We start from the raw sequence: 24,438 nt of genomic DNA, 5'->3' as shown, positions 1-24,438 counted from the left end.
CATTTAGGGCTTTAATGCTTTTCCTTGTTAATTACATTTCCATACACAGCTCATGTGTCCTTTTCCCTACACTCCATTCCTTCCTCACCACTTAATATTATCTTCTTGGTCTCCATTTAAGTGTTATGTAATATCCATATGTATACCTGTTTACATATTTACATTTATCCATTATAGGCTGCAACTGTGAAATTAGAAACATTATGTGATTTGTCTTTTTTCTGAGTTGAGGTCACCTGTCTTTGAGCTTGTCTTTTTTTTTTTTTTTTTGAGACATGGTTTCTCTGTGTAACATCAGCTGTCTTTATTTGTGTGTACATCTATGTATGTGCACCTTGGTTTTTGTGGTTGTATCCTTCCACAGCATGCGATCCAGGGATCAAGCTGAGGTTGTCACACTTGTCTGCAGGACCCTTTATCTCTTGAACCATCTCAAAAACCCCCATCTTTTCTCTCTGGATCCATAAGAATTACAGGAACAGAGTTCAATACAAAGTCAGATTTGCAGCCTGGCTGTTCCACTGTTGTGGAGCAGTGAGGAGGTAACCCGAAGTGAGCATGCTCATGGCATGAGCAAGGTCACAGTGTGAGCAAGATCAAGGGGAGAACAGTTTCTGGCTAAGAAAATGGCTTATTTGGATTGTGTTTTGATTTCTCTAGATGAATCTTGCATCTCCATTAAACCTTATTTTTTTTCTTTCCAGTACTTTTTCCATTCCTCACCCCAATATATGAGACGTTAAATATCTCCATGTTCCCAAAGGATTCCTTAGCATTTTTCAAAAAATTTGTGGACAAAATGAAGGAAAACCGCCTGAATTCTAATGAGAAGGTAAAAAGTGGTGATCTCATGAGAGGTCCATACGTTGAAAACATGTTGGGCTATGAACATGTGAGCTGTGTACTTCCCTTCATCTGTTACTAAAGGTAGATAGAGAAGGCTCGATTTAGAGCAAGACAGAATCTTTACATTTTCTGGGGAAGGAAAAGTTTGGGTTTTTAATTTTTTTATTGAGAATAAGCCAGGAATTAACCCTCAGCAATTAGAATGAAAACTACAGTGTCAGGCATAAGAATTGAAAACTCAAAAAAATTAGACACAGTGCAAGACCTACAGAAGATCAAGATCATAAACCTATAACATATATCAGAGGGGAACTCTCCAAGCTCTGCCCCTTACTGAGGAACAATTGGCAGTTAATAGCTGTTGATGGAGGCTGTGGACACTGGAAGGATTCTGATGTAGCAGTGGATGTCCCCACAGACGTGCTTATGTTGGCAGCACTAGTTGGACTCAGTGAGTTATTAAAATGAGGGCATAATGTTTAGAGAAAGAAATGTTGCAGAGGATGTAGAAATAACTGGATAGAAGAAAGAATGAGGTAGATATGACCATATACCATTGTGTACAGATGTGAAGTTTTCTGGTAACAAATAAAAATGATTCAAGAGGGAGAATTACTATTTTCCTGTCCTTCAAAAGCATTTGCAAAGGGCAAAAGTGACTGTTTAAAATTGCACCTAATTGTTATTTATTGTGAAAGCAGTTGATATGGTGGCTGGGTTGCTTCCTGCTTTAGTCACTTGTGCTTTCATTCTTTGCTGATTCAAGTGACACTAGTCATACTTGTGAGTGTAAGGGAGCCATGTACTTAAAAAAGAACGAATTAAGCTTCTGCACTCCTGTTCCATCTTTAACTCCATCACTGACCTTCTACGTTTGTGATTTCTCTTTCTGCCTCCAGCATCGAGTGGATTTTCTCCAGCTGATGATGAAAGCTCACAAGAATGCCAAAGACAAAGAGTCTCACAAAGGTAAACATGGACTCACTGGTCTATGCATAGGGAAGCTCTCATAGAGTGGGCAGGCAACTCAGAAAATATGCAAGGAGGGTTTTCTATGTAGAGGAATATCTCTGTCAAGTTGGTGCAAGCAGACATGGCTACCATCTTCATGAAATTTTCTGAAAGCACACTGGCATAACTGTTCCAAACGTGAAGGATAGTCACAATGGAAGACTTCAGATGCCTGTGTGTTATCCATGAGACTATAGGTGTTGTTTCTTTCTTTTCCCACACACTGACTTGAAACTCTGCCTAGACATCTGAGTCTAAACATCCAGACAGGAGGCATGTACCCAAACAGTGCTGGTGCATTCTGTGAACCCCTAGTATGTATGTGTACTATACCTTAATCTATGGTAGAGATTGACTTTTCCTTTGCCTGATGAATAAGTAGCTTCCAAGGAAAGCCTTTGTAAAAACACGCTGCTTCTCTCCAATTCTTTGACACACTTAAAAACTACCCATATTTTTTTATCTTCTTTGTGTGGTATATGTATGTGTGTTCACGAGTAGGTGCACATGTGCAAAACCCTAGTTGTGTGTGCAGAAAACAGAGAAGGCACCAAGCATCTCTCCTAATCTTGCTTTGCTTTATTTCCTCTTATTAAACCTAGAACTAAGCTGGCAGCCAGCAGGTCGCAATGATACACAGCATTGGGGTGACAGTGGTGTGCTGCCACACCTGGTTTTTCACATGGGGACAGAATATTCAAACTCATGTCCTCAAGCTGTGTAACAAGTGCTCTTACCCACTGGGCCATCTCTTTAGTTTTCCATGTATGTTTCTTTTCAATTTTAAAACCACCATTACTTTCATGGTGGCAAAATGACGGCCTTTCAATTACAGACTTTCTTCTCCATGAGCCTCAGCAGCTAATGTAAGTGGAGTCTTGCATTGTTACCTCATTGCTTATTTTTAGTGCGTACACTTGCTTACACACACACACACACACACACACACACACACACACACACCACTTGTTATATATATAACATATATAATTATACTTTTCAAAATCACTGTTTCTTTTTTGTATAAATTCTTTCCAGTTTATCCACTTGAAACCCTCTCATGTGATCAGCTAATGTTAACTTCTTTTGTACTTCATCTTCTTTTGGAAACAGAGTTTTGCATGGCCCTGTTTGAGGGTGAGGTTGACCTCACATTCATAATATGCCTGAGAAGGCATGACCTTTAAGCATGTTCTGGGGAATGAATCCATGGCAGTCCATCTACTGAGCTACACATCCTCAACCCTTCTGGTTCATTTTGATTGCTAAAATAGATATTCATTTAAAAAATAGCGACTGATTGTGGGCTTATGGTCCCATTTCAATATAGAAGCAAGGGCTTATACTATTTGGGAAAAGGAATTTACCAACAACAGAATCAGAGAATTCATGTCAGAAGGTTTACAACTGCCTGTAAATCTAACTCTATGGTCTCCAATACCATCTTCTGGCCTACATGGATACTTGTACACATGTGTGTGCACACACATAAATAAAAGTAAAAAAAAAGCTTAAGCTCAACAAGACTGGAGTTCAGTTTTCTGTTCCTACCTCTGACAGTGCACAACCTTCTATAACTCCTTCTCTAAGGGATCAGATGGCCTTTTCTGGCTTCCATGGGCATACCACTGACACCTATGTGGCATCCATCTCTACAAAAACACACACAAAAATACACACGAATAAAGTAAAATTAAATCTTAAAAATAAGAAATCCCCTTTTTAAATTAAATTTTTAGTTTTTTTATATTAATTATAGTTTATTCACTATGTATCCCAGTTGTAGCTCCTCCCTCATTCCCTCCCAATTCTACCTTTCCTCCCTCATCTCCTCCCATGCTCCTCTCCAATTCTACTGACAGGGGAGGTCCTCCTCTCCTTCCATCTGACACTAGCCTATCAGGTTCCATTAGGACTGGATGCATTGTCCTCCTCTGTGGCCTGGCATGGAGGCTCCCACCTCAGGAGGGAGTGTTCAAAGAGCCTATCACTGAGTTCATGTTAGAGAATGTCCCTGTTCCCCTTACTAGAGTATACCCACTTGGATACTGATCTGCCATTGGCTACATCTGACCAGGGGTTCTAGGTTATATCCACAAATGGTCCTTTATTGGATTATGAGTCTCAGAAAAGATCCCTGTGCCCAGATATTTTGGTTCTGTGGTTTTCTTGGTTGAACTCCTGTCCTCTCCAGGTCTTACTATCTCCCCTTTCTTTCATACAATTCCCTGCTCTCTGCCCAAAGTTTGGTTATGAGTCTCAGAAATCCCATGTCTCGAAGTTGCCCAATGGTGACGGTGACGATGAGGAACATAGCACACACCTTGGGACAACCTGGCTGAAGTGATCTCCCCCATCTCTGGATGTGTCACTCAGATGTCATAATGATAACAGGCTCAGGGTGAGCAAATAGCTTCTCTGTATTTATCTCTAAGAAAACCGGAGCCTCATTTGGTTTTCCTCATCCCATCTGTGATAGTCCATATTGACATGACTTACATGAGATATCTTTTTTTTTTTCTTCCAGCACTGTCTGACATGGAGATCATGGCACAGTCAATTATCTTTATTTTTGCCGGCTATGACACCACCAGCACCACACTTTCCTTCGTCTTGCATTCACTGGCCACTCACCCTGATATACAGAAGAAACTGCAGGAGGAGATCGACAGGGCTCTGCCCAATAAGGTGAATGGTTGGTGCTTGGCATAGGAGGGGAATGAGGAAGGCTGATCAAAAACAGCTTCTCATCACATGCAATGCTGTGTGTGTGTGTGTGTGTGTGTGTGTGTATTTGTCTAAATTATTCTTCAACATATTTTTTGAGACAGTCACTCTCACTAAACCTGCAGCTTATTGATTGTCTAGGGTATCTGGACAATGAACACCAATGATCCTCTGTCCCCCAACTGCTAGGACTGTAGATGTGTGCCATTTTGTCTGGCTTTATGAATGACGTGTGTCTAAACCCAGGTCCCCAGGCTTGTGTAGCAGACACTTCACTACTTGAGACATCCTCCCAGCCTCATGTGATAGTTATACAAACTGCTGTGTAAGGGGCTGGGGAGGTAGCACAGTGGTTAAGAGCACTGGTTGTTCTTACAGAGGTTCTATCCATATTTGAGTCCCAGTGCGAACATGGCAGCTGTCAACTCTGTTGAACACTAGTCATGGGATATCTGATGCCCTGTTTGGCTTCTGTGGGCAATTACCCCATGTGAGGCACAACACATATGTAGGCAAAACACCTACACACACCTCTGAAAGGTTCTATCCTGCAGGGTATTGAGGCAGATGTTGAGACTCTTATGAAAGAAGTGGGAGAGGACAGGAGCTCCACAAAGACAGTGACAGATCCTAAAATTCTGGGCACAGAGGTCTTTTCTGAAACTGATACTCCAGCCAAGGACCACTCATGGATATGGCCTGGAATGCCTGCACAAAGGTAGCCTATGGCAGTTCATTATCCAAGTGACCTCCATAATAATGGGGACAGGGACTGTCTCTGACATGAACTGATTGACCTGCTTTTTGATGAGCTCCCCCTGAGGGGGGAAACAGCCTTACCAGGCCACAGATAGACTAGGATCAGAGGGAAGAGGAGGAGGACCTCCCTTTTCAGTAGACTGAGAGAGGGACATGGGTGGAGAAGAGGGAGGGTGGGATTGGGAGGAGAGGAAGGAGGGAGGGAGGTACAAGGGGGATACAAAGTGAATAAAATGTAATTAATAAAAATAATTAAAACATACAAACAAACAAAACAAGTTTTAAAACCATTTAAAATGTGTTGTGCTAATGAAGGTGCTCTGAGATGCTGTGCTTCGCTACAGAGAACTCACCAGTACAAAGCAGATGGAATTGAAAGTTTTCGAAAATCTTATCACAAATCTTTTTCTTTCTTCTCAGGCATCTCCCAGCTATGATAGTGTGATGGAGATGGAGTACCTGGACATGGTGTTGAATGAAACCCTCAGATTATACCCAATTGCTAATAGACTTGAGAGAGTCTGTAAAAAAGATGTTGAAATCAATGGTGTGTTTATTCCCAAAGGGTCTATAGTGATGATACCATCTTATGCTCTTCAACATGACCCACAGCACTGGCCAGAGCCTGAGAAATTCTGCCCTGAAAGGTACCAGAATCCCAAGAATGAGAAGCAACCCTGAATTATGTTGGTCTGTTCATGCTATGGTGTCTCTTGTAGGAAGATACAAAAATTCTGATTTTTGTATCCATCTGCATTCTGTGATGAGAGTGGCAGAGAAAAGGAAGAAAGAGAGGAGAGGGGGCATGAGTTGGGAAGACAATATGACAATTTAAATACAGAATGTTTTTTCCTCATTCTTTAAGTAGTAAATGAGCAACTTAAGTGTGAGGCAGGAACCCACTTTATTTCAGTTTAAATGTTATGTGCTTTTCAGACTTGGAACACGCCATTATACTGAACGGATTTTTATTCTTTAAAGGAGTATTTCTCTTTCTTACTTTCTCTCTCTTACTTTCTCATATTATTTGAGAATTGTGTGAATGTATAATGTATTTTGCTCATTTTCACATCACATTATCTTGCTATTTCTCTTTCCAACTCATGTTGAATCCCTGCTTTTCCTCAACAATTCTCCTGCTTTTATGTCTTTTAGTTTTCTTGGAACTATAAGTTTAATTGGGGTTTCTTGAATAAATATAAGTATAGCAGTTGTTTACTGGAGAATGGGCTACTCATCAATGGCTACACTATTGAAGATAAACTTCTTCCTCCTCTAGCATCTATTAATTGGCAGTAGCTTCTTAAGGAGGTGGAGTCTCATGAACTCCCTTTCCCATGTTGAGTGTTGAGAGTCTTGTGTAGTTACATGTTTGTTCATGTGTGCAGTGTCATGCCATGTTCAGAAGATAGTATTTCACAGCATCCATTTCATGTTATGGCTCTCAAGTTCTTGCTGCCCCATTTCTGTGATGTTCCCTGAGCCTTGGAGGAGGTTGAGCACTCCACCATCACTTATTCTCAGCACTTTGTCCAGTGATGAGATTCTAAGTTAACTGTCTCCCACTGCAAACTGACCAAGGCTGAGATAAACCCTAATTTTTGTGTCTAACCATAAATATTTAGAAGACAGTCTGTTACCATATCTGCTTAGCAAAGCAATAGTAGTAAGCTCTCCTATAGTGCCTGTGACCTCACTAGCCATACTTACAATACCAGACATTAATTTCCTCTTGGAATTGGATTGCCACTATAATCAGAAAATGGTTCTTATATCTAGCCATCTCACCATGATTACACTAGTGAACACATAGTGATTCATTTATTTCAAATAGCATTTGTCTCATCTCAACCATATGGGGACCCTGATAAGGCAAGGGGAATGGAAAAGACCTTTAATGTACAATTCTCTGGGCCAAATACCTGTAGGAAGAACTTCAATGAATCTAACCCAAACTATCTGTATGCTGCTGGATAGATGTTGTAAGGCAATTTCACATAGGTAGTCCTTATGATTTTATTCTTCATTAACTTGTCACCTACTGTTGTGTCTCCAGGTTTAGCAAGGAGAACAAGGGCAGAATTGATCCTTATCTATACCTGCCCTTTGGATATGGACCCAGAAACTGCATTGGCATGAGGTTTGCACTCATGAATATGAAACTTGCTCTCACTAAAGTCCTTCAGAACTTCTCCTTCCAACCTTGTAAGGAAACACAGGTGAGAGAGAAAATTATCTGTATAAATGAAGTTTTACAGGAGACATTTTTCAAACTGAGGTTTTGTGTATAAAAATGAATATATTTGTTTGGGGTTTAAGTTTTTTTCTGGCCAAATGAGCTATTTCTCTTCAAGAATTAGTTAAGGGGCCTTTTATTCTATGCCTGTATATAATGCAACTTAGCATTATGAAGGCTCAGTGCAGACAAATGGGACCAAATTATATGCATTTTATTGAAGTTATAATCATGTCCATTTGAAATCGGTTATGTTTTGTGTCACCAGGAGTTGTAATGGTCACATTTTCAGTGTTTGTTGAGTGGTTAACTCTTTTTACAGATCTCACAGAAGTCTTATTCTCACAGTCCTCTCAACCATTGACTGATCATAAGAATCAATGAGGATATTTAAAACTCATAGATGTTCCTCAGTTGGCAGAACTACAAGAACTAGAGGTGGTATTGTTTACCTCTAATCTCTGAACTAGAGGCTAGAGGATCAGAAATTCAAAGAATCCCAGACCACTTAGTAAATATGAAGCCAGCATGGGCCATGTGACAACCAGTCTCAAAAATTAAAACAGAAACTCATGATGCCTGGTCATACAACAGTTCACCCAGAATGTGGCTTTAAAAGCTCATCTCTGATTTCCCATGTTATGCCAAGTTGAAAATCAAAATACAATTTCTGGGGCTCATGAGATGGCTCAGTGGTAAAGAGCACTTGCTATTCTTGCAAAGAACCTGAGGTCAGTTTCCAGCACCCATGTGGTAGCTAAAAACTAATTGTCACACCAGTTCCTGGGGTTCTGATGTCCTACTCTGGCATCATTTGAAAGTGTGCATGTGTGTTATACATGCAAATGTGCAGGTAAACACTCATATACATAAAATATTAACCTATAAAAAAGTTGCTGGTTTTGATGACTCTATCCTAACTAGATGATTTTGCATCATTTCTTAGGAGCTCTGCTCCAGAAGACAGATATTTCCAGAAATAATTTATTTTTTCTCTTTATTCTTCTCTCATACTTCATATTCTTAGTCACTCCCCATATTAATCTTCTGTTACCTTTCCAACCTCATTTAATTTATGCTCTACCTTTGTATTCTACAAGCTGTTGTCATTACCTATGGTAATATTTTGTCATTAAAAAGTCCATTTTGGTTACATTTATTTTCTATTAAAGGATCTCCCCTCTCATTTATGTATCACCTCATATTATTCCTTCTACAAACTCCAAGTTGTTCTTTGAGGAGGGTTTGCACATTGAACCCTTTTGTTAATGTTTTAAAGCATGGTTTACAGTTATAACATCTTTCATAAAAACAATAATTAAAATTAAAAGGTATCTTTTGTATGTTTCCATGGAAGACTCCTGTGTAGTACTTAAAGTTTTAATAGTATAAGATAAGACATTTAGATAAAGTATTTATATTTTCCTGAGCAACTTGCTCTTTGTTTCATGTGAATGGATGGCTAAAATTTACAGGACTTGTTTATCTGAAGTGTGGCTCTCTTTCACAGTTAGTTTTACTTCAGGGCAAATGAAGGAATGGAAGTGTTTAGTCTTTGATTTGTGGCTTAAGGAAGTTATATAGTTTTATCTACATACAACTTCACTAATTTTAGTACTTGTCAATAAAGCATTTAAATCATGTGCAAGGATTTAATCAAAGCAAGGGTCTAGCTTTGAGAGCCCATGGCACAATTGGCAAGGGGAAGATGCTCTGGCAAGCACCAGTGATCTTAAACTTGACATTTCTCTATCTCCATGACAACTTTGTTTCCCTTCCATTTCCTGCAATTGAGACTTTCTCCACCATACATTCATTCTGTATTTTGAAACAAAAAACAGACGCTAGGAAAGGCAATAAAGTGAGTTTCCCGTGAAGATATGCTTTTAGTGGCTCAACTGTAGTACTGATACATGACCTAGGAGCTGAGGATAATTCATTGATGTGAAGTGCATCCTCTCAGGATTAACATGTAAGTTTCAACAAACCAAAAATAGCTTTTCAATACTTAAAACAATAGTATGACATATTAACTAAAAATTAGGATGAAAATGTTAAGCTTACCTGTTTTACTCTAAATGACCAGAGAACAAAAATAATATGAACCAACATGACTTGTTTCGGGCCTGAATTAAGTAGAGTATCAATCAATTTACCCAATGCATGTTTGGTTGCATACTCTCACCATCCAATTGACACAGTTTGGGGAAGGGGAAGTAAAAAATATGATGACAAATGTAGGTTTTATGTTTCTGCAAAGCATTCTTATACTGAATGTTTGTTTTACTTTTCTTCTGGAGTTGTTTCGGCTCATTCATTGCCTCTCAATATTTTTCTTCCACTGTTGCAGATACCTCTGAAATTAAGCAGAAAAGCACTTATTCAACCAGAAAAACCCATTTTTCTAAAGGTTGTGTCAAGGGATGCAATCATAACTGGAGCATGACTTTCTCTCAAGGAGTTCTGCTGTGCTTTTCAGAAAGGTGGTGATGAAGAACATTGAACTCTTTAATTTTCATCATGAATAAAATCAAGATGGAGATAGGGATTAATCAACTGGCCCTGATTCAGTATACCCACTGATGTTTCTCTGTCTATACAGAGATCCATATCATTTAAAGGAGAAGACTAAGTCAGTAACAGGACAGGAAATTCATCATGTCTGGTTCTCATGGGACCATCTCCATTCACATGTGATTGAATCCATCTATTTCTTTTGAGCTATTTTGAGATTAACCAGATATCTGTATTTTGATCAATAATTTTTGATGAAAACATGAACTATAGTGACAACTCAAATTGTAAAATCTGTGTAAGATGTTTTAGTTGCAATATTCTGCAATAAAAGTTACAATAAAATATAAATACACATCTCTTTCAAAAAACCTGATTCTAAAAGTGTTTTATATTCATTAAGAGCATCATTCAATGTTTTTTTATTATATTAGTTCTTTTCCTCCATCTCCTCCTATATTCTTCCCACTTCTGTTCCCAACTACCTTTACATTCTCTCCAAATGATTCACAACAAAACAAAGCAAAACAAAACCAAACCTAAGGAGTCCAGTTCATATTAGATAACTACCCCTGTGCGTGAGGCCTGCTCTGGAGAGTAGTTGATATACCCCGTGCCACCCCATCAAAGAAAATGGACGTTTCCTCTCTCAGGAGCTTTCAGTTGACAATATCTCTTTAGCAAGGGGTAGGACTTTGAGAACCTTCTCACTAGGATTTTGCTTTGTTTGATCTTGTGCATAACTTTTTAATTTTGTCATAGTATCTTGGAGTTCTTATGTGCATATGCCATGTTGTAGCTTGAAAATTTTGTTTCCTTGAAGCCATCTACTACCTCTGGTTCTTCCAAACTTTCTGCCTTTTATTCCATACAGATCCCTGGGTCTTGAGGGGAGAGGTATGACATAAACATCCTAAGTGAGAGCTGAGAATTCCAAAGTATCTAACATTCACGTTTACAGGTCATAAGTTTCCTTGTTAATTACTCTATACTGCAGGATGAAGCTTCTCTGATAAGGACTGAGTCATCCACTATTTTACAGATATAGCTGTGTGTCATTAGGAATCTTTTTATTGTTACATTAATTTAATATGTCAATAGTAGCAGGTTTTCTTCTAGGGCTCATGATTTATCTGCTCTCTGTTTTGTGGCCTCATTGACAGTATCAGCCATAGGTTCCATCTTACAGAGTGGGCCTGAAGTCCAATTTTAAAAGTGGTTGTTAACTTCCATAACATTTGTGCCACAATTGCACCAGAGGTCATAAATTTCAGGCTGGTCAGAATAGTTCACATCTGGGTGAGACTGAATATTGCTTTTCTCATCCAGCAATGTCATAGCACCTTTCTGTAAAAGTAGCTTTTATTCTCCTGTTTTGGTTGTCGTCTGAGAAATTTATTCCCTCTTCTGCTATGCTAGGCTTAGCCTTAAAGCTGATAGCCTCCATACAATCTAGCCCAGGCCTAGAATGTTTTCAACCTCTGAGCCTCACTGCTGAATGAGCTCACCTTTCCTTGCTCTTTCTGATTTCTGGACTGGCAAGTTCAGCTCAACTGTTCTGGCTCAAACTCCTCTCCCAGCTCACTAATTCAATCTGGCTTTTCTCTTGGCCTCTGTGTGGATCTGGTTGGCCTCAACCTAACTCCAGCAATCTCTCTGATATCTCCAACTGAGGAGGACACAGAAACAAATGTATTCCATGGCAATTCACTCCTTGGAATCATGTACTGATATCATTGTAAGATTTTGTTGGAATAAATAATCACTTGGATGAGTGTACACAGATAAAGGATGTGTGTGAGTATTAATAATATATTTACAGTCTAAGATTTAAATAACACTATAGGGTTAAAACTCACTAAGGTCTTCTGCATTTTGATGTAGTAATCATGAAAGTGGTTGGAGAAAGATGGGGATAACGAGTTAGGGAGAGACAGTTTAAAATTGGATCCTAGAAATTTCCATTTCCCTTAATGTTTGCTGGAAACCCCTGCTCCATGTTAAAACCCCTTCCTACACACTGTTACCATCTAACTAGTCACCTACCACAACGTGTATGCTGATAACCAGATCAAAGCAGTCTCTAAAATTAAAATGGTCTTCTCTAGAAAAATAGTCCAGGAAGTACAGACTGGCAAGAAATCCCTGAAGCTACATTTAACTTCCCATTTCCCAAGAAATCTTTATATAAAACCAAAAACTTCCTAGGTCATTTTCAGGAACCCATTTGGTCAAAAGCTCCAGGTAATTTTCACAAATTATTAACCCTTAGAAATGTCTAGGAATGCCTTCCTTTGTCTAGGACAGTTTGGTAAATCTAAAACCCAGAGAACGTACCAGGTTGATGAACTTGATGAATTTACCTTACTTCTATACTCTTAACCTGTCTATGGGCTAACATAACTAAGACCTCACACAGGTCATATGATTGTGGCTCTTAGTCTTTTTGTGACTGTAATACACACTGAACACTGGTAGTGAAGGCCTAAATTCTAAACTTTCAATTTTAATATATAAATTGGTATTGGATAGCTCATAAAATGAACACAAACTATTCCAAGACCCTTTTTCCCATATAAATCATTTTGAATTTTGAATTTTTAATTTTGTCACAGTCTTTTGGAGTTCTTATGTGCATATGCCATGTTGTAGCTGGAGAATTTTGTTTCCCCATATAACTCATTTTGTAGGTAGTTAGTTTAGCTACTCTTTGGGCTTTTTCCACTCTTATCCATCCATTTTTTACCCTTTCACTAGGAGAGAAAAAACAAGAAAGGAGAGAAAGGAAATGGAAGAGATCCCTGAATATAATTGCTTTTAGTTCTTGCATTTTTCTTTATGAGCACAACTACTAATAATCTGGAAAAACCCCTGATAGCCAACAAACAACAACCTTGCCTCTTGGGGCCTTAGCATTTGTATACCTTTTGAAATGTTTCCAGAATTTCAAATGTCACACAACCACAGAAATTATCTGCCAAAGCACTCCTCTGCTGGATTATGGGACAAATCATAGTCAGCTGCGGTGGTCAGTCCTAAGCAGTCCCACAACCTTATACATGGGTTTAAAATAAAAGCATTTTTTTTTGTATTTTTTTAAAGGAATCAATTCAAAACTTGTCATTAAGTCACCCTCATCTTAATCCTTTTCACCTTTGGCACTCATTACTGTCTGCTGTTCTGTCCAAATCCTGAATTTAGGAAATGATATTAAGGAATAATTTGATGCAATGGAACTAAAAAAATTCTAGTGATGCATTTCAGCTTTTGAAAGAAATAAAAATCATAACAGATAAAAAGTGACCCAGTTAATATTAAAAGTAAAAGTGATCAGGAAAGAGCAGAACTAACAGTGGGAATAAAAGAAAAATCTGGATTGGAATACAAATATATATTATAAATAAAATATATATTATGAATAAAATATAAAATTATAATCTATTGTAAATTTATATGTAGTCTCCTTGATTATTGATGGACTTCCTACTCCTTCCGCTGCAAAAACTGCTCCACCTCCACCACCAATTTCCATCACTCCTAATCACTATCTATCATGTGCATTTCCTGATAATATGGAAAAAATTTTCACTGTTTCTTTCATCTCTTTTTTTTTACTTTATTATTTTTTATTAATTACACTTTATTCATTTTGTATCCCCCCATAAGCCCCTCCCTCCTCCCCTCCCGATCCCACCCTCTCTCCACTTTCTGCATGCATGCCCCTCCCCAAGTCCACTGATAGGGGAGGTTCTCCTCTCATTTCTGATCTTAGTCTATCAGTTCAAACCAAAAGTGGCTGCACTGTCCTCTACTATAGCCTGGTAAGGCTGCTCCCCCCTCAGGGGGAGGTGATCAAAGAGCAGGCCAATCAGATTATGTCAGAGGCAGTCCCTCTTCCCATTACTATGTAACCCATTTGGACACTGAACTGCCATGGGCTACATCTGTGAAGGGGTTCTAGGTTATCTCCATGAATAGTCTTTGGTTGGAGTATGAGTCTTTGGGAAGTTCCCTGTGTTCAAATTTTCTTTTTCTGTTGCTCTCCTTGTGATGTTCCTTTCCTCTCCAACTCTTACCATTTCCCACTTCTTACATAAAATTCCATTCACTCTGCCCAACAGTTGGCCATCAGGCTCAGCATCTGCTTTGATAGTCAGCAGGGCAGAGGCTTTCAGATGCCCTCTGTAGTAGGTTCCTAGTTTGTTTCCTGTTTTCTTCTTCTGGCTTTCAGAGGCCCTCTGTAGCAGGTTCCTAGGTTCTTTCCTGTTTCCTTCTTCTTCTGATGTCCATCCTCTTTGCCTTTCCGGATGGGTATTGGACATTTTAGTTAGGGTCCTCTCTCTTGCTTAGTTTCTTTAGATGCACAGGTTTTAGTGGGTTTGTCCTATGTTGTATGTCTATATGAGTGTGTATACACCGTGTATGCATTTTTGCTTCTGGGAAAACTCACTCAGGATGATTCTTTCCAGGTCCCACCATTTACCTGCAAATTTCATGATTTCCTTATTTTTCATTGCTGAGTAATATTCCATTTTATAGATGTACCAAATTTCTGCATCCATTCTTCAGTTGAGGGGCATCTAGGTTGTTTCCAGCTTCTGGCTATTACAAATAAAGCTGCTACAAACATGGTTGAGCAAATGTCCTTGTTGAGTACTTGAGCTTCTTTTGGATATATGCCTAGGAGTGGTAGAGCTGGATCTTGAGGAAGTGTTATTCCTAGTTGTCTGAGAAAGCACAGATTGATTTCCACAGTAGTTGTACAAGTTTACATTCCCACCAGCAGTGTAGAAGGGTTCCCCTTTCTCCACAATGTCTCCAGCATGTGTTGTCACTTGAGTTTTTTATTTTGGCCATTCTTATGGGTGTAAGGTGAAATCACAGGGTTGTTTTGATTTGCATTTCCCTAATGACTAATGAAGTTGAGCATTTCTTTAAGTATTTCTCTGCCATTCGATATTCCTCAATTGAGAATTCTCTGTTTAGCTCTGTTCCCCATTTTTTAAGTGGATTACTTGGTTGGCTGCTTTTCAGCTTCTTTAGTTCTTTATATATACTGGATATGAATCCTCTGTCAGATAAAGGGTTGGTGAAGATTCTTTCCCAATCTGTAGGCAGTTTTTTTGTTTTGATGACAGTGTCCTTTGCTTTACAGAAGCTTTTCAGTTTCGTAAGGTCCCATTTATTGATTGTTGCTCTTAGATCCTGTGCTGTTGGTGTTCTGTTCAGTAAGTTTTCTCCTGTACCAATGAGTTCTAGGGTATTCCCCACTTTTTTTTTTTTTTTCTAGCCGATTTAATGTGTCTGGTTTTATGTTGAGGTCTTTCATCCACTTGGACTTCAGTTTTGTGCAGGGTGATAAGTATAGATCTATTTTCATTTTTCTACATGTAGACATCCAGTTGGACCAGCACCATTTGTTGAAGATGCTATCTTTTTTCCATTGTATGGTTTTGGTGTCTTTGTCAAATGTCAGGTGTCCATAAGTGTGTGGGTTTATTTCTGGGTCCTCTGTTCAGTTCCATTGATCCACCAATCTGTTTCTATGCCAGTACCATGCAGTTTTTAATACTGTTGCTCTATAGTACAACTTATATCAGGGATGGAGATACCTCCAGAAGATCTTTTATTGTAGAGGATTCTTTTAGCAATTCTGGGTTTCTTGTTATTCCATATGAAAGTGAGAATTTTTCTTTCCAGGTCTGTAAAGAATTGTGTTGGTAATTTGATGGGAATTGCATTAAATCTGTAGATTGCTTTTGGTAAGATGGCCATTTTTACTATGTTAATCCTGCCAAGCAATGAGCATGGGAAATCTTTACATCTTCTGATATCTTCTTCTAATTCTTTCTTCAGAGACTTAATATTTTATTCATACAAGTCTTTGACTTCCTTGGTTAGGGTTACTCTGAGGTACCTTATGTCATTTGTGGCTATTGTGAAGGGTGTTGTTTCCCTAATTTCTTTCTCAGCCCTTTTATCTTTTGTATACAGGAGGGTTACTGATTTTTTTATTGAGTTAATTTTGTATCCGACCACTATGCTGAAGTTGTTTATCAGCTGTAGGCATTCCCTGGTAAAGTTTTTGGGGTCACTCAGGTATACTATCATATCATCTGCAAATAGTGATAATTTGACTTTTTTCTTTCCAATTTGCATCCCCTTGATCTCCTTCAGCTGTCTTATTGCTCTAGCAAGGACTTCCAGCACTATGTTGAAGAGATATGGAAAGAGTGGGCAGCCTTGTCTTGTCCCTGATTTCAGTGGGATTACTTTAAGTTTCTCTTCGTTCAGTTTGATGTTGGCTATAGGCTTGATGTATATCGCCTTTACTATGTTTAGATATATGCCTTTTATCCCTGATCTCTCTAATACTTTAAACATGAATGGATGTTGGATTTGTCAAATGTTTTTCAGCATCTAGGGAGATTATCATGTGTTTTTTTCCTTTCACTTTGTTAATATGGTGGATCACATGGATGGATTTCTGTATATTGAACCACTCCTGCGTACCTCACATGAAGCCTGCTTGGTCATGATGTATGATATCTTTGATGTGATCTTGGATTCAGTTTGCAAGTATTTTGTTGAGTATTTTTGCATCAATGTTCATAAGGGAGATTGGCCTGAAGTTCTCTTTTCTTGTTGGGTCTTTGTGAGGTTTAGGTACCACGGTGATTGTGGCTTCATAGAATGAGTTTAGTAATGTTCCTTCTGTTTCTATTTGGTGGAATAGTTTTGAAGAGAATTGGAGTTAGCTATTCTTTGAATGTCTGATAGAATTCTGCACTGAAACCATCAGGTCCTGGGCTTTTTATGGATGGGGGAATTTCGATGACTGCTTATATTTCCTTGGGTTATATAGGACTATTTGATTGATTTACCTGGTCCTGATTTAGCTTTGGTAAGTGGAATCGATCAAGAAAATTGTCCATTTCATTTAGATTTTCAAATTTTCTTGCATGCAGACTTTTGAAGTAAGTCCTAATTATTGTTTGAATTTCCTCAGTGTCTGTAGTTATTTCCCCCTTTTCATTTCTGATTTTTTTTTTTAATTTGGATGGTGTCTCTCTGCCTTTTAGTTAGCTTGGCTAAGGGTTTGTCTATCTTTTTGATCTTCTGAAAGAAGCAGCTCTTGGTTCCATTGATTCTTTGAATTGTTTTACTTGTTTCTAATTGATTGATTTCAGCCCTGAGTTTGAATATTTCCAGCCATCTACTCCTATTTGGTGTGTCTGTTTCTTCTTTTTCTAGGGTTTTTAAGTGAGCCATTAATTTGCTTGAATGAGCTGTCTCGATTTTCTTCTTGAGGACACTTAGTTCTATGAACTTTCCTCTTAGCACTGCCTTCATTGTGTCCCACAAGTTTGGGTATGTTGTTTCTTCATTTTCATTGAGTTCTAGGAAGACTTTAATTTATTTCTTTATTTCTTCCCTGACCCAGCTGTCATTTAGTAACAAGTTGTTCAGTTTCCATGTATGTGTAGGCTTTTTGCCATTTCTGTTATTGTTGCAGTCCAGCTTTATTCCATGGTGATCAGACAGGATATAAGGGATTATTTCAATCTTCTTGTATCTATTAAGGCTTGCTTTGTGACCAACTATGTGGTCTATTTTGGAGAAGGTTCCATGAGGTGCTGAGAAGAAGGTAAATTCTTTTGTGTTTGGGTGTAAGGTTCTGTAAATGTCTGTTAGGTCCATTTGATTCATGACCTCTGTTAGAGATATTTTTTCTTTGTTTAATTTCTGTTTAGTTGACCTGTCCTTTGTTGAGAGTGGGGTGTTGAAGTCTCCCACTATTAGTGTGTGGGGATCTATGTGTGGTTTAACTTTTATCAACATTTCTTTCACAAATGAAGGTGTCATTGTATTTGGGGCATAGATGTTCAGGATTGTGATGTCTTCTTATTGGAGTTTTCCCTTGATGAGTATGAAGTGTCCTTCCCCATCTCTTTTTATTAATTTTGGTTGAAAGTTGATTTTATCAGATATTAGAATTGGTACTCCTGTTTGCTTCTTGTATCTATTGGCTTGGAAAGCCGTCTTCCATCCCTTTACCCTCAGGTAATGTCTATCTTTGTGCCTTAGGTGTGTTTCTTTTATACACAGATTGTTGGTTTGGTTTTGTTTAGGCATCCATTCTGTCTGTTTGTATCTTTTTATTGGAGAATTAAGTCCATTGATGTTGAGAGAGATTAATGACCAGTGACTATTAGATCGTTTTAATTTTACGTTGGCTGTGGTCATACCGCTGTGTGCTTGGTTGCTTTTTGTTTTACTGTAGTGAGGTTATTTCCTGTTCTTTCCTGAATTGTATTTTCCCTTCTAGTGTCTTCTGTAATGCTGGATTTGTTTGTAGGTATTGTTGAAATTTGTTTTTGTCATTGAATATCTTGTTTTTTTTCTGTCTTTTAGGACTGAGAGTTTTGCTGGGTATAGTAGCCTGGGCTGACATCTATGTTCTCTTAGGTTCTGCATGATATCTGTCCCGGCCCTTCTGGCTTTCATAGTCTCTGTTGAGAAGTCAGGTGTGATTCTAATGGGTTTGCCATTATATGTTACTTGGCCTTTTTCCCTTGCAGCTTTTAGTATCTTTTCTTTGTTCTGTATAGTTACTGTTTTGATTATTATGTGGCGGGAGGATTTTCTTCTTCTTCTTTTTTTCAATGCAGTTTATTCAGGAACCTTGAACAATCATCTGATCCTGGGGAAAGCCAGCCCACAGCTTAAATAGCGTCTGGGTAGCCAACCCAGGCGTGCCACGTGGGCAATGCAGATAGGTCCACATACATGGAAGCAAGCCAGATCCTCAGCCTTAGCCAAATGTGGAATTGTTCGTGACAGAGAGCACTCACCATCGGGAAGGTGGAAGGCGGAAACCAGCTCCATCTTTAAGGCACGGCATTATGCAGCTCTCTACAGTTCCCCCTTTTTGTTTTAGATGCATCAGGCAAGAGTAGAGGTCAGATCTCTGATATTAGAAATAAATTGGGACTTTGTACTGATGTTCATTTAGGTGTCATCCACCCAAAGAGCATCAGACCCGTCCGATACCTTTTTCTTTTAGGTAATTGGACTGGAGAATTCGATACTATGATGGAGCAGCTGAGAGTGGCCATTGTCACAGTAAATTCTACCAGAGTGGACACAGGACTAGCCACAGGATTATCATCATGGATTGCTGCAGCCATGAATCATCTGAAGGAATGGGCGGGCATGGGAGCATTAGCAGGTCTTCTGGTGTTGGTCTCCTTGGTTTGCCTGTGGTATATATGCAAGATTAGAGTCTCACAACAGTATGATGCAGCCATAATCATTCAGGCCTTTACAGCCATTGAAGCAGGACATTCTCCCTAAGCATGGTTGGATACCATAAAAAGCTAAAATGTTACGCTAAGGATGCGAGGCTAAGCACTGCACTCAGGGTCAGCCGCTTTGGACCCAGAGGATTTTCTTTTCTGTTCTAATTTATTATGTGTTCTGTAGGCCTCTTGTATTCTTATTGGCCTCTCCTTTAACTTGGGGAAATTTTCTTCAATGATTTTGTTGAAAATATTTTCTGTTCCTTGGTGCAAGGAATCTTCTTTTTCCTCTATTCCTATTATTCTTAGGTTTTGTCTTTTTATATTGTCTTGAATTTTTTGGATGGTCGGTGTCAGGAATTTTTTAGATTTAACATTTTCTTTGACAGATGCATCTATTTCTTCATTGTATCTTCCACACCTGAGATTCTTTCTTCCATTTCTTGTAGCCTATTGGTTATACTAACCTCTGTAGTTCCTGTTTTCTTCCCTCAGTTCTTTCTCTCCACAATTTCTTCCATTTGTGTGTTTTTTAATTTTTCCAATTCTATCTTCAGGTCTTGAGCCATTTTGTTGGTTTCCTTCACCAGTCTGACTGTATTTTCATGTTTTTCCATCAATTCTTTCAGCTGTTTGTTTGAACAATTCTCTGTTTCTTTTATTTCATTCAGTGATTTAAGCATTTCCTCTCTAAAGGCCAGAAACTGTTTGGCTGCAGCTTCCTCTATTTCTTTTTTGTATTTTATTTGTTTCCTCTGTTATCTTCTTCACGAGCATAGATGTTAGGTCATCTTCTTGAATTTCAATTATGCTGGGGTGTTTAGGGCTATTTGCCCCTGGATAACTGGGTTCTGGAGATTCCATATTGCTCTGGCTTTTGTTGGTTAAACTTTTATGCTGTCCTCTACACATTAGGCTATGGCAGGTGTTTGAAGTTAGTTTCTGGTTGTTCCTGGACTCCTGTGGAGGAGAGAATCCCTTTGGCAGGAAGATGGTTTTTCCCGAAGGAAGCCTTCTCAGCTTTTTGGGTATAGTCACTGGATGGCCGGTATTTTTCAGGAGTTGCTACAGCTCACCTCAGGCATAGAGACCTGTGTGGTAACTGTGGTCCTGATTAGTCCGGAGGGCTCTCCTCTCACTGGGAGAAATCCTGGAGACAGTTGCCCTCCTTCTGGGTTTCTTGCTGTAAATTTAGTGTTCAGCTGCTGTAACCTGTGTGTCCCATGGTTTGGTGGGTTTTGTTAGGGATAACTGGTTACCCCTTGGAGCAATATCTGGGGGTTGATCTCAGGGCTCCCGGTCTTTTATAGGTCTGAGGTTGGGGCTCTGTGCCCCAGAACCCAAGAGATAATCTGTGGCAGGTAAGTACTGCTCTCTTGGTAACAGCAGGCTATCTGGTGCACAGCAGTTCCCTGGGTTGGGCTACTCTGTGGGACCTTTTCCGGGGATATACTGGGTTGCCTAAGTCCATCGCCTTTGCTTCGTTCCTTATTCCTTGTGAGAGTTTCTCCAGACAGTGACTCTTAGACTCTGGTGTCTTGGGGCACACAGTTCTGTCTTTAAGGAGTAGTTGGTACAAAGCAGGCCTCTGGGCTGGTGGAGCATGTGCCAGCCTGCTAGTCTGAAGGATCTGGGTTCCCAATAACTCTGTGCTCCCTGCCTGGGCCTGGATCCATATTGGCTGTGCATACTCTCCTGTTTGAGATGATCTGCAGTCTGTGCGACTTTCTCCAGGCAAAGCCTAGGTGACCCAAGCAGCACGGTTTCTACCTTCCCTGTGGGGCCCTCTCCGGACGGGGGTTCACAGTCTCTGTTGCACTGGGGCATGCAGCTCGTCTGTACTGGTGAGCTGGGCATGCAGCTGCTCTCTGCGTGGCAGGAGCTCAGTTGTGATGGCATCAGGTACCTGTGGTCTGTGAGACCTTCCAGGGAAAGACTGGGTGACCCGTGATCAGACTTGCAACTTTCCTTCCCCATGGGGTTTTCTTGTGACTGGGACTCCCAGTCTCTGGCACCCTAAATGGCCACCAATCAGCCTGGGAAAGTGATCAGGAGCTGCAGCCTGGAGACCCAATTCCCACATTACCCTGGATCTCTTCAGGGTTCTGGCTGGGTGGCCCGAGAGTGGACCCGACCAATTCCCATGCTGTGGGAGACTCCCCTCATCTGGGAAACATGATTGCTCTAGTTTTAGGGCCCAGAGTTCAGTCTCCTGGTCACTGCATGGAGAGTGCTATCCCGCTTCTCAGACATAGTGCTCTCCCAGCGCTGCCATCTTGGCTCTCCCCTCATTTCATCTCTTACTGAGGTTATTGAGAAGGTTTGTAGCCTCCAGATAAAAGTATCACCTTTTCTTAAGTCACACTTCAGGTATGCTATGCAATAACCTCTCTATTAAGTCCATGAGATGAAAGAAGACATGGTTCAATTTCCTCTTTTCCACGTTGGTGAGGTGTCTGATTCAGATAAAGTGAGGAAGCAAGTTACGCTTATATGCTCATTTCATTTAAGACCCTTAAGGATCTTAAGTAGCCTTGTGCTCAATATGAGTATACTGCTCCTGTTACATGGCTGTCTTTTATTCTGTCTCTGGAGATAATTTTGTTCTCTATGATTGGAAGATCTTAGCAATAGCTACTCTTATTGGGTGTGTATATTTACTGTGTACTAATGATTATTAAGAAACATGTCAATACTAAGCTGACAAACTCACCAAAACAATGTGCTTAAAACTTTTGAGATGTTATCAGGAGAAATCTTGTTTAGTAATGACACATGAAATGACACATTACATATCTGAGGCTTATGGGCAAATAAATGCTTTGGTACTGCGAACATGGTGTAAGTTAAATTCTGAAAAAAAAAAAAAAAAAAGAACTTTCTAAAATTAGACAGCAGCCTAGCAGTCTGATGAGCCTTATCAAGATTCTGTTTCTCATCTTTTGCAGGCTATCAATCTCCTGACTGCTGAAGAAGAGGCAGCAGTTATTATTGTCAAAAAACTTGTATATTACAATCTTAATTCAGCATACTAGATAGGTTCTGTCCCTTTGGAAATAAAGATGTTATTAATGATTATATTGTCTTTGTACTGCTCTAAGGGTCTATATATACTGAAGGCTGCATATATTTCTTACTCTAGCCCTCTTGGGGGAACAGAACCATAATATGGGCAAACAACAAGAAGAAAAATTAAGAGTCATGATAATGGATTTATTTGCTAAATGTACTAAGTTTCAGAGCATACCCTATGCAAAGTAATAATTGTAGATATCACAAAAGATGGTAAGACATCCCTGGTTTCTAGAGATGCTTCAATAATTTTTTTTCTCACCCAAGAGCTTCTGTACAACAAATGGAATTCCACATAATTTGCATTGCCTTAAAATGTTACCCTCAACCTTTAAACTTATATTCTGACTCAAAGTGCCCAGTGCTGGCAGTGTCGCATCTAGGATCAGTATGGATTACTTAAACGGGTACCTCCATTCATGATTTTTTACAATTGATTCAACAGAAATTAAGAACATAGGAATATCCAGTTTATGTTGGTCATAGAAGATCACATTCTAATCTTCTAAGACTTTCATCTGAGAGAAATGCAAAGGAGAATTCCCTTTTAATACTGCCTCTTTTCCTAGGAGGTATTAAACTACAGAGAGCACAAGGATTTCAGGAATGCTTTCATCAAAATTCATCAGCATTGAAATATCATTTTTCACTAACTAAAGAGCAGGCTCCCTTTATTGCTAACAAATGTCCTTTATGTTTAAGTCAAGCTTCTAATCTCTTGTGCAGTAACTCCCAGAGGGTTACTGCCAGATCATATGTTAATTTTGTCCCCAGTTAGTATAAGTTAAAATATGGAGCCAGGAAAAACAGAGTCTCTTTACCAACTACTCATGTAGAAACTAGTGACTGAGGAAAACTAGTTAGTGAAATCTAAGTGTGAAGGGTATGACTGATGAACGGCTGCTCCTTGCTATGGTGTCTCTATTGAATGCACATGTTATTGCTGATCATATTGTTTCTTAGGTAAATGTGGTCATGCAACAATTAAACCATTGATGTTTAGGCCTTTCATGATGAAATATTAGCTATTCAGCGCTGAAAGATGAATTACCCTCTTTTGTTGATGTGCATAATCTAACAAAAATTATTGGTCATTACTATTCTGATTCTATTTGAACGTTTAAAATTTGGTGTCTAGACATTTTTTGTTCATTATGCTGGAAAGAATTACATCCCTAAGATTGATTTTTCTACTGCATGTCTGCTTTGAAGTTCAAATTGCAGACTCTGAAAATAAAAAACAAAACAAACAAACAAACAAAAAAAACATAAAAAATCGGGAACTCTGGGAAGTCATGGAATTGATCTAGTATTGGTGCCTTTAGAAACATGTGCCATGGTATTTTCCATTTATAGTCAGGAGCTCCTCGGATACTGTGTCCATTTCAGTTCCTGAAACCCGAAGCCCTCCCTTAGACTTTGGAGCATTCAGGGTACCTGTATAGCTCTGCATTCCCTAGAACTCAGAAAAGCATAAAGAAGCTTTAAAGAGCATTTAGTCTTAGACATTAATCCTTTGTACCCTCTAGAACTTGCAAATGTCATAACATCCCAGCAAGTACAACTGTATTCTTCAAGGGAGCACTATTTACATTCTGTTTATCATAAGTATGTAAAAAGTCTGATTGCATGCAATGAACTTGCTGAAGGTGTTAATCAGCTGTAAGAATTTTCTAGTAGAATTTTTGGGGTCACTCTTGTATACTATCATATCATCTGCAAATAGTGATACTTTGACTTCTTCCTTTCGAATTTGTATGTTCTTGATCTCCTTTTATTGTCTTATTGTTCTAGCAAAGACTTTATTTCAATCTTCCAACCTTGGTCCTTAGTCACACATACACTGCAGTTTCAAAAGACTAGGGACATTGAGAAGTGTGAAGCCAAGGCAAGCATTTATACTATATACTTAGAATCCCAACTCAGAATGAATCAGTAGGGCCTTAGGTTAGAGACTAGAGTGGGTGTCCA

General features: G+C 39.1%; 1 protein-coding gene across 1 annotated transcript in view; it reads left to right on the top strand.

Annotated features, from left to right (window-relative positions):
* The window catches only part of LOC110543942 (cytochrome P450 3A1-like), a 50,438-nt gene extending 39,974 nt beyond the window's left edge, over positions 1 to 10,464 (top strand). Inside the window, exons 8-13 of the mRNA XM_060390924.1 lie at positions 705 to 832; positions 1,746 to 1,815; positions 4,385 to 4,545; positions 5,764 to 5,990; positions 7,400 to 7,562; positions 9,930 to 10,464. Coding sequence (XP_060246907.1) covers positions 705 to 832; positions 1,746 to 1,815; positions 4,385 to 4,545; positions 5,764 to 5,990; positions 7,400 to 7,562; positions 9,930 to 10,025 — 845 coding nt within the window. The 3' untranslated portion in view covers positions 10,026 to 10,464. The remainder of the gene's footprint in view (positions 1 to 704; positions 833 to 1,745; positions 1,816 to 4,384; positions 4,546 to 5,763; positions 5,991 to 7,399; positions 7,563 to 9,929) is intronic.
* The last annotated feature ends 13,974 nt before the right edge of the window (positions 10,465 to 24,438 follow it).

This window comes from Meriones unguiculatus, chromosome 9 (assembly GCF_030254825.1).
Source record: "Meriones unguiculatus strain TT.TT164.6M chromosome 9, Bangor_MerUng_6.1, whole genome shotgun sequence".
Classification (NCBI taxonomy): Eukaryota; Metazoa; Chordata; class Mammalia; order Rodentia; family Muridae; genus Meriones; species Meriones unguiculatus.
This window is presented reverse-complemented; position numbering and strand designations above follow the sequence as displayed.